This window comes from Lycium ferocissimum, unplaced genomic scaffold (genome assembly GCF_029784015.1).
Source record: "Lycium ferocissimum isolate CSIRO_LF1 unplaced genomic scaffold, AGI_CSIRO_Lferr_CH_V1 ctg4237, whole genome shotgun sequence".
NCBI classification, from domain to species: Eukaryota; Viridiplantae; Streptophyta; class Magnoliopsida; order Solanales; family Solanaceae; genus Lycium; species Lycium ferocissimum.
Window position 1 is genome coordinate 73,493 of NW_026725613.1, and position 11,154 is coordinate 84,646.

The 11,154-nt window shown below is 40.1% G+C and overlaps 1 protein-coding gene across 1 annotated transcript; it reads right to left on the reverse strand.

The window, feature by feature from the left end:
• Window positions 1–9,974: 9,974 nt before the first annotated feature.
• On the reverse strand, window positions 9,975–10,678 carry LOC132044357 (uncharacterized). The gene is made up of 3 exons (XM_059434854.1): window positions 10,480–10,678; window positions 10,026–10,437; window positions 9,975–9,981 (listed from the first exon to the last, which is right to left on the reverse strand). Exons 1-3 carry the CDS (start codon window positions 10,676–10,678, stop codon window positions 9,975–9,977), a joined length of 618 nt encoding a protein of 205 aa, XP_059290837.1.
• Window positions 10,679–11,154: the final 476 nt, after the last annotated feature.

Genomic DNA, 11,154 nt, shown 5'->3' on the forward strand with positions numbered 1-11,154 from the left:
CTCAACTCAAGCCATGTTGAAGAACTAAGGGAAGAAGGTAAGTTTTAATCCTCTTTTCATGTGTTATGAAGGGTTGTGCATGTTGTAGTAAGTGGAAATGGATGAAATTCATGAAAATATGGATGTTAGTGTGTGGTGTTTTGTAGGATGTGGTGAACAAATTTTATTTAGTGTTTTTGGTTGTTGTTGTATGGATTCTATGATGAAAATGATGGTTTACTGATTCAAATTGAAATTGTAATCGTTTGAAGGTTGTTGGAGAAGGTGATGTGATTTTATTATAGTTTCTTGTATTATTGAGGTTAATGTTGTTAATGTGTAGATTGTTGGTGTAGTTTATGAATTTAGAAGAACAAAATGTGTTGTTGTTGTCCATATGGGAATTTGAGAGGTTTCGGGTGGTGTTGCCCCTTTGGTTGGGCCGTTTGAATATTGTGTGAATTGGTTGAAATGTTCTTGAATTATGTTGAAGGATTTCGGATTAGTATTTGAACGTATAAGCCTTGATGTTGGCTTGATCATATGTGGTTAATTGAATATAAAAGGAATGTCGTCGAATTATGTAGAAATGAGTTATTGACGTTAGAATGCATTCTGAATTGATTATTGATGTTGTTGGTATGGTTGTTGGTATTGTTGTTAAGGATTTGGCCGAGTTGAATTCTCGGGGTTGTTGAGTTTACAGGGGAAGTGCTGCCCAAATTTCTGTAAATGAAATGCTAATTTAGAATTGGATTTCTAAGCGCTTATGACTAATGTTTGGTGCCAAATGATGTTATTGTAGATTTTGAGAAGTCGAGACTTGAATTCGGATTAGCTTAGGAAGCGGACAAGGTATGTAAAGCTTAACCCTTCCTTCTTTTGGCATGCCTTAATTGTAAATAGGCTATGACACAAGCCTCGAGGAAATTCTGTTCTTGCGATCCGACTATGCCTACGATTCTTATTTGTAATTTATCTTTGACATTCGTAATGTAATGAAATAATGGCCCTTATGTTTTTGGAATGATTGGTTTTCAAATGTTGCAAAAAGTTTTGTTCTTAAAAAGTTCTACTACGAAGGGCCGTAACTTTCGTAGACAGAACCGGATCGCCTCGATATGTTCGTATGAGGTTCTATAGCATATGATGACTATGTTTTCCATAGGCGGGCCCGGCTTGGGTCGACACCCGTCCGTGGGTCCCGCGACTTTCCTTTATGTAATTCTGATGACTTTTGGAAGGAACTTAATATGACTATCTTTCCGACCCCCGAGTATGATTATATACCTATCTGTTGAGTCTGAAATGATAATTTTTATACTTATGATTCCGATGCATAACTATGATTTCCAAAGTTCTATTTGATATGTTCCCGAGTGGCATTCGGGAGAAAACTTGATTTGACTATTCTCGGATTTTAAATGATAATTCGTTTTGACTATTCTATGGAGTTTTTGAAAGTGATTTAAACTGCACATAGTCTCCCACGACTCTGCTCGTGCATATGGTTATATCTTTCGCCGAGTCCCGGGCCGGTTATGTTATCGTGCGCACTATGTGATATTCTGGAGTATGATGTGTCCGGTTCGCCGAGCCCCTCTGCTATTGGGCCGGGTACCATGTATATTTGGTGTTATGATGTGTCCGGTTCGCCGATCGCCTCCGTACATTTGGTGTTATGATGTGCCGGGTACCGTGTATATGTGATATTGTCCGCTGGATTTTTGACCGCGGTATGTCGGGTTTCGGAGATATGAAATCTTCTGGAGTATGATGTGTTATGGCGCCATTGACGGTCGGGCGACCATATTCTAAGAGCCCCTGTATGATTTGTGTTTTAAAAGTAAGCATTTTGATATTCTGGATTTTGCATTTATTTTCTGTACTTCTGGTTTTGATTATGATCCTGTTTACCATATTTCATGCTTTGCATACTCAGTACATATTTCGTACTGACCCCCTTTCTTCGGGGGGCTGCGTTTCATGCCGCGCAGGTACAGATACTTATTTGGAGGATCCATCGGCTTAGGATTCCTGTTCAGCTGTCTTGGAGCGCTCCCTTGTTCTGGAGCCTATGTTTTGGGTACTGACTCTTCCGATGCATGTGTATATGTCTGTTTATGGGTACGGCGGGGCCCTGTCCCGTCATATGATTCTGTTATTATTCGTAGAGGTCTGTAGACATATGTGTGGGTTGTGGGTAATCTCTGTTCAGTTATGTCAGTGTGATTCATATTCTGGACGTCCCCCTATACTATGATTGCCTTACCGGCCTATGTGTGATACTACTCCGCCGGAAGCCGTATCCGCGTATGTATATGTATTTGTGACACATTTTGGGGCGACGTATTGATATTCGTTTGTATAAGATCCGATTATGCCGGATATGGTCCGAAGTCGACTTTTGCATATGTATAAGCGTTAGTACGCCGATTATGGTTATCGGGTTTGTATGGGTGCCGGCTCGGGCACTAGTCACGGCCACGGGGTTGGGTCGTGACAAAGTGGTATCGGAAAGCGATTCGTCCTCGGATTGTTTACAGCGCACCGTGTCCGGCAAGTCTTGTTTATGGTGTGAAGCCGGCCACACTTATAAGCTGGAGGTCGCGGGGCATTTAGGAATCAGTGACCCTTTTTCTGTCTTAGATTGTGCGATAGAGCCACGTCATAGGAAATGAAATTCCTTACACTAACCTTCGATTTCAGCAGAAGAACGACATCGACAGAAGAAAGTGACTGATGATATTGGAAGCTATGAAGCGCGCAGGTAAGTAAAGGTACGAAAGATATATGTCAGGTAAGGTATTGAAGTATGATCGAAATGTAAAGTTGAAAACCGAAAGGAAAAGTAAACAGGAAAGTGTAACAGGTGCAGTTCGAGTTGGACATACGAGGTAAGTCCATCATTTTCTTACTGTTGTTGATACTGGGAGCCCTGTGTGGCTGCGATATGATATGATAGATACATATACGTGTTGGCCCTGTGAGGCATTGTTGGTATTTCCTGCGTGCAGGTTTTGAGATAGTAAGAAATATAGAGGAAACTCTGCCGAAATTTTCCCAGAAATAAACAGAGGATGAGATATGGGTTGTAATATGCCTTGAAAGGTTGTATCAATAGCAAAGATAGAATTTGATTAAGTTGCAAGTACGGCTGACCTTGAAAAATAAGCCAACCGCTGAATTGATGATAATAGTAAGTAGGAGGTCGATATCGATATGGTAAAGGAATTTGGAAAAGGTTGGTGATAGAGATTGGTAAATTTTGATAGAGCGCTATTAAGGTACCAACTGAATTGATAAGCAGGGATAGAGTATAACGAGTTCATAGTTAGAAAGAAACAATAGTATGATTAAGACAAGAACACGGAGGAAAGAGAATTACGACGGATATGAATGTATGGATAATACAGCTGTAAGATGTTAAGGTCAAGAAGTGTGACACTATGAGATTGATTATGAACAGGATATTATGTGAATAAAATAAGTGTTGTTACAAAATGAGCAAAGCCTGGCGAGGAAGTGACTAGAAGTATGTCGAGATCTATGTCACTAAGTATAAAGGTGGGCTATTGAAAAAAAAAAAAGAGGAAGGGATTATGTAGGAATAGTATTTCCGAAGAATGAAGAAGTATTATAAAATTCCTCGTGCACAGGAAAGAAGGATGGGCATAAGCTGGAGAGATATGGTAAGGGGATACCAAAGGAAGCACCCAAGATAGACGCAATTAAATGAGTACGAGTATGGAACGATTATTTACCGCTCATCGAGTTTGCCTATAATAATAACTGCCATTCTAGTATCCAGACGGTGCCGAAGGTGAGTGGCGACCATGTTCTGTCCGCCGGGTCCCATTACGGACCGTATGTGGTATGTGATATGATATGTGATGATTTGATGATGTGATAATCTCATGATATATGATATGATGGTTCTGTTTACCGAGTTCCCTCACTGGAGGGCCGGGACACGTTATATGATATAGATATGTATTCTGGAATATGATCAGTTGGTATCGGAGCCGGTGGTGGGGCAAACCCAATGGTGGGGCAAACCCAGTGGTGAGGCAAATTCCACACTGGTTTAGGCCAAATCCCACATTGGTTTAGGCGAATCCCACATCGGTTAATGTCAGCTCATATAATATGTTCTGTTTTCCGTATATATGAGACAAAAATGTTTTTCAGAAGATAGCTAAGCATTTTGGCATTCTGATTATTATATTTATCTTCTGTACCTCGTATGTACGAATTGTATTTCAGATACAAGCACTATGCTTTAATTCCGAAGTGTGATGAGTTTTCCGAAATATGATGTGTTATGAAATATGATGTGATACGGAGGAGGTAGATGATATAGGTTGAGATAAAGATACTACTTCGAGAGAACTTTGGACACTTATCGTTGGAATATGAATGCCGCCTAACTGAGAATTTGGAATGCCTGCAAGTATTAACGAATTATTGAGTAACGTGCGAGACCCTTTCTAATTCGGCAGCAGATGTGTTATGAGACCGTTCTGAAATCTGTTAAGACTCCAATTTACTCCAGATTATGTGCTGAAGGTCATGCGACGAGGTTGACGCGATCATATTAACGTCAGAACATCGAATTTCATCAGAGTCCCAAAGTTAAGCGTCTTTGGAGTGGGAGCAATTTTAGGATGGGTGACCCCGGGGAATTTTTCTGAAAGTCTTACAAATTCAGACGTAAGAAGTAAATGAGAAGCTAGGTTAATCTAAGGAAAAATTAGAGTCCGCGGAGTGGACAGAAACCTCAAGAGGTCGTGCAGAACGAGGCAAACTGAACCAGTGAAAAAGAAGGAAGGCGCATTACAGCTTTAGAATCAGGGTAAGCTGAATAGTGTTTGGGAATATTTTGTAAGTAAGATGGTAGCAATTATGCATACGTATGTATATGACATTCCATGCATGACTATATCAGTGGGTATGTATATCCCAGTAATCGACGTTGTGACATATTGGAAGGCATTAATCGGACAGGGTAATAAAGCTCAAGTGAAAGAAAATAAAATGGCACAAATGTTACAAGGCAAGCTGATCTTGTTTTCACTAAAAATTCTAATATAATGATATTTGGGAAAGAAAGTGAGCAGAAAAAAAAGGGGGCAAGGTGACCCAAATGTCGGGAAAAAGCGAAAAGTAAGAAACATGAGGGAGTAAAGCCCCCAAGAGAAACGACGGGCAAAGCACAACCCTATTTGGATAAAGAAATCTGAGGTTAGGCGTGTGAGAAGGATAGAGTGTAGTAGTATGGAACAAAAGAGGAATGTGTGAGGTGAGAGGACAGACTTCGACAAGGGGAACGAAAAAGTAGTGACTATAACCAAAAAAATAAGAAGTAAAGAAAAGGATGATTAGGCCGTGCAACGATGTTAAGAGATTTCTAATTCTCGAAAGATAAATGTCGAGACGATGGATATAAAAAAAAACTGTTGGTGCATTAGGACCTCCTTAATAAGGGGGGGAAAGCACTTTGGACTTGAAAGAGATTATGACGTCCTTATGCTCCAGAAGGGAAAATTTACTAGTTTGGAGTTAGAGTTCAAACGATCGCCGATACAAGGAAATCGAAGACACGTATACTTGTGTTATGAGAGACTCGTAAGGGAGTAAGAATTTTCGTAACCCTATGCTTTTGGGTTGTATTGTAAGATTTGAGGGATAAAGGTTAAAGAAACAGTTGTGGCAGAAAGCTAAAGGAATAGTTGTGGCAAGAGCCCAAGGATTTAGTTTGAACTCGAATTATGAGTTGCCATAAGTGTAAGTTGTACCGTGAAGGATAGCAAGGGATGCAGGACCATTTCGTATATACATACTTTGGATCGATAGAAGTAGTCCTGGAAAAGAACTAGGAGAAATAGCTTGAAGGACATAACCATTATACCCACTAGCAACAAAGTCATGTTGGGTGCGTACTCGGAATGTAAAGGTAAAACAGTGACAAGGATGACGTTAACCATTGAACCGCAAGTGAATCTCGATACAGTATGTCACCCTCAACTGATGAGCAGACCGAACATGCTATTCAGACGCTAAGGAATATGTTGCGGGCCTGCGTTATTGATTTTAGAGACAGCTGGGATGATCGTCTGCCACTTATGGGAGTTGCCGATAATAATAGCAACTATTCTCGCATCCAGATAGCCGTACGAGGCTAGGTATGGCAGAAGGTGCAGGACACCGATTGGCTGGCCCGATGTTGGCAAACTAAATTAATTGGGGCCAGATATGATTCAGCAAGTAGCTGGCAAAGTGAAACTCATTCGGGAGCGGTTATTAGCAGCTCGGAGGCAACAAAAGTCATATGCAGATAACCGACGTCGACACCTAGTGTTCCAGGTCGACGATTGGGTATCTTTGGAAGTGTTACCCTTGAAGGGTGTTATGAGATTCGGCAGAAAAGAGAGGCTCAGTCCAAGGTATATTGGACCTTATCGGATTGTCCGTAAGATAGGCAAGGTTGCTTATGAATTAGATCTACTGTCGAATTTGGAAACAGCGCAATTGGTCTCCCACGTGTCAATGCTTCACAAATATGTAGGCGACCCCTTCAGAGTATTTTCCCCAGAAAAGTCATCCTACGAGGAATAGCCTATATCTATACCAGGTCATCAGATGAGAAGATTGCGTACAAAAAAAAAACATAACTTCCGTTAAGGTATTGTGACGGAACAATATCAGGAAAGAGATGAAGATTACGTATTCCTATTTGTTTCCTATGTCTCCAGGTAATCTAATTTCCCAAATGGGTTGTGTTGATTGATTAATGAACTGTATGTGACAGCTATGAAAGAGACTCTCCCGAAGTACTTATAAGACCCCGTAAGGCTAGTTTAACATTCGAGGACGAATGTTCTAAAGGGGGGGAGGATGTTATATCCCGTATTTTGTACATTAGGATAATCCGGGTTAACCACAAAAAGTTAAGGACAAGACCATTCCGGGATACGAGGTTGAGAATTTTGACCTTCGATTTTGTTTTAATGCACAAGTTGCATATTCATCTTTTCATTGGTATGGAGTGTTAAGGGTAAATTTGGAATAAGAAAAATTTGGGGTTAAAAGGTGAATTATGGAAACTTGGTAATTCATGAAAAATAAGCCATTTGGCCGTGTGGCATATGGTGGTTCCCACCCATGAGTTGGCCAAATAAAATTCATCCAAATCATGTGTGGGCCATGGCACACATGGATGAATCATACAAGTAGAGAAAGGATGACTAATTAATCACATTTTTCATCTTTTTACACATTAGAAGACTTGAGAAACGTGGAGAACATGAAGAAAGAGAGAAGAGAGAATTCGGCCATGGCTGGCCGAATTTAGCCCCTCCAATTTGACCCCTAAAAATTATTTTCTTCTATGTTTTCCACTCATTGGAAGGTCCTAAACAACATGGAGTAATTGTTATAGCAAGCAAACCATTCATCCTTACAATTCTCAACTCAAGCAATGTTGAAGAACTAAGGGAAGAAGGTAAGTTTTAATCCTCTTTTCATGTGTTATAAAGGGTTGTGCATGTTGTAGTAAGTGGAAATGGATGAAATTTATGAAAATATGGATGTTAGTGTATGGCCGTGTATATGTGGTGTTTTGTAGGATGTGGTGACCAAATTTTATTTAGTGTTTTTGGTTGTTGTTGTATGGATTCTATGATGAAAATGATGGTTTAATGATTCAAATTGAAGTTGTAATCGTTTGAAGGTTGTTGGAGAAGGTGATGTGATTTTATTATAGTTTCTTGTATTATTGAGGTTAATGTTGTTAATGTGTGGATTGTTGGTGTAGTTTATGAATTTGGAAGAACGAAATGTGTTGTTGTTGTCCATATGGGAATTTGAGAGGTTTCGGGTGGTGATGCCCCTTTGGTTGGGCCGTTTGAATATTGTGTGAATTGGTTGAAATGTTCTTGAATTATGTTGAAGGATTTCGGATTAGTATTTGAACGTATAAGCCTTGATGTTGGCTTGATCATATGTGGTTAATTGAATATAAATGGAATGTCGTCGAATTATGTAGAAATGAGTTATTGACGTTAGAATGCATTCTGAATTGATTATTGATGTTGTTGGTATGGTTGTTGGTATTGTTGTTAAAGATTTGGCCGAGTTGAATTCTCGGGGTTGTTGAGTTTGCAGGGGAAGTGCTGCCCAAATTTCTGTAAATGAAATGCTAATTTAGAATTGGATTTCTAAGCGCTTATGACTAATGTTTGGTGCCAAATGATGTTATTGTAGATTTTGAGAAGTCGAGACTTGAATTCGGATTAGCTTAGGAAGCGGACAATGTATGTAAAGCTTAACCCTTCCTTCTTTCGGCATGCCTTAGTTATAAATAGGCTATGACACGAGCCTGGAGGAAATTCTATTCTCGCGATCCGAGCATGTCTATGATCCTTATTTGTTTCTTGGTATTCTTATGCTTGATGTGATGAAATATTGACCCTTATGTCTTTGGAATATTTGATTTTCAAATGTTGCATAAAAAGTTTTGTTTTTAAAAAGTTCCGTAACTACGAACGGCCGTAACTTTCACAGAAAGGCTCGGATTGCCTCGTTATGTTCGTAGGAGCTTTTATGGCATATGATGACTATGTTTTCCATAGGCGGGCCAGGCTTGGGTCGACACCCGTCCGTGGGTCCCGCTACTTTCCTTTATGTAATTCTGATGACTTTTAGAAAGAACTTAATATGACTATCTTTCCGACCCCCGAGTATGATTATATACTTATCTGTTGAGTCTGAAAGGGTAATTCTTATATTTATGATTCCGATGCGTAACTATGATTTCTAAAGTTCTATTTGATATGTTCCCGAGTGGCATTCGGGAGAAAACTTGATTTGACTATTCTCGGATTTTAAATGATAATTCGTTTTGACTATTCTATGGAGTTTTTGAAAGTGATTTAAACTGCACATAGTCTCCCACGACTCTGCTCGTGCATATGGTTATATCTTTCGCCGAGTCCCGGGCCGGTTATGTTATCGTGCGCACTATGTGATATTCTGGAGTATGATGTGTCCACGGTCCGAGACCCTCTCGTTATCGGGGGCTGTGCACCGTGTATATTTGGTGTTATGATGTATCCGGTTCGCCGAGCCCCTCCGCTATAGGGTCGGGTACCGTGTATATGTGATATTGGCCGCTGGATTTTTGACCGCGGTATGCCGGGCTTCGGAGATATGAAATATTCTGGAGTATGATGTGTTATGGTGCCATTGACGGGCGGGCGACCATATTCTAAGAGCCCCTGCATGATTTGTGTTTTAAAAGTAAGCATTTTGATATTCTGGATTTTGCATTTATTTTCTGTACTTCTGGTTTTGATTATGATCCTGTTTACCATATTTCATGCTTTGCATACTCAGTACATATTTCGTACTGACCCCCTTTCTTCGGGGGCTGCGTTTCATGCTGTACAGATACTTATTTGGATGATCCATCGGCTTAGGATTCCTGTTCAGCTATCTTGGAGCGCTCCCTTGTTCTGGAGCCTATGTTTTGGGTACTGACTCTTCCGATGCATATGTGTATGTCTATTTATGGGTACGGCGGGGCCCTGTCCCGTCATGTGATTCTGTTATGATTCGTAGAGGTCTGTAGACATATGTGTGGGTTGTGGGTAATCTCTGTTCAGTTATGTCAGTGTGATTCGTATTCTGGACGTCCCCCTATACTATGATTGCCTTACCGGCCTATGTGTGATACTACCTGCTGGAAGCTGTGTCCGCGGTATGTATATGTATTTGTGACACATTTTGGGGCGACGTATTAATATTCTGTTTGTATAAGATCTGATTATGCCAGATATGGTCTGAAGTCTGACTTTTGCATATGTATAATCTGTTAGTACGCTGATTATGGTTATCAGGTTTGTATGGGTGCCCAGCTCGGGCACTTGTCACGGCCTACGGGGTTGGGTCGTGACATTAGTAAGCTTAGATCTGAGGCCATGTGATTTATGGCTCTAGTATCTATGATCCATTCAACACCGTTAGGTGTCAATGAAACTAGACACCTATCTACACTTGAAGTAGTAGCATTGTTAGTGACATTATTAGCAGCAACATTAGCAGAAAAAGGTGCAGAAGTGGAAGTAGCATTCTTCTGATTCAGCAGCTGAACTATCTGCTCATATTGGTTTTTAGTGAGTGGTCCTTGATATCCTTCTTGATTCATCTGACAGTTTTGAACCATATTTTGACCATTGAGACTTTGTGTCATTGAACCACCAGAGTTCTGATCTAGAACCATCGGTCTTGGAGCACCTACATTTGTATTTTGACCATATATGTAGTTTGAACCTTCTTGACCAGTCTGAGTGAAATTCTCAGCAAGACTTCCATCATTAATCAAGTTCACATTATGTGCACTATGTACACCACCTGAACCACCTTTCTTCTTGGACTTGAAATTAGCAGGAAATCCAACTAGTTTGTAGCAAGTTTCTTTTCAATGTACTTTACACTTACAGAGTTCACAGAAACTGTTATAGTTCTTTTTAAACCTCTGATTGTTTCCTCCATAGTTATTGATTCCATGATAGTTCTGATTTCCATGTCCATTATTTCTAGTATATAAAGCAATATCATAGTTTGCAGTACTAGAATTTTGGCCTAAGACACCAGCAGTTCCTGCAACTGGTTTTTGACTCTCATCACTAATTATCATTGAGTAAGCCTTGTTCACAGATGGTAAGGGGCACATCATAAGAATTTGACTCCTATCTTGACCATATGAGTCATTCAACCCCATCAAGAACTAAAACAACTTCAGTTTTTGTAAGTGCAACACAAACTCCCTGGATTTTTCACAATTACAACCAGGTGCTGGCACAAGAGCCTCAAACTCTTCCTAAAGATCCTTCTGTCTTGAAAAATACACAGAAACAGAAGCAATACCTTGGGTAAGAGTTGCCATCTCCTTATGAACATTAAAGGTTCTTGAGCCATCTACTTTGTTGAACCTTTTAGCCAAGTCTTGCCAAATTGCTTCAGCACTTGTAGCATACATAAATCCTCCAAGTAGACTTTTAGAGATTGAGTTTATCACCCAAGAAAGCACTATAGAATTGACTCTTTCCCAGTGGTTTTCCATTTCCTCGTAGAAATTTATCTTTACCACCAGTACCATCAACTAAAGCAAAC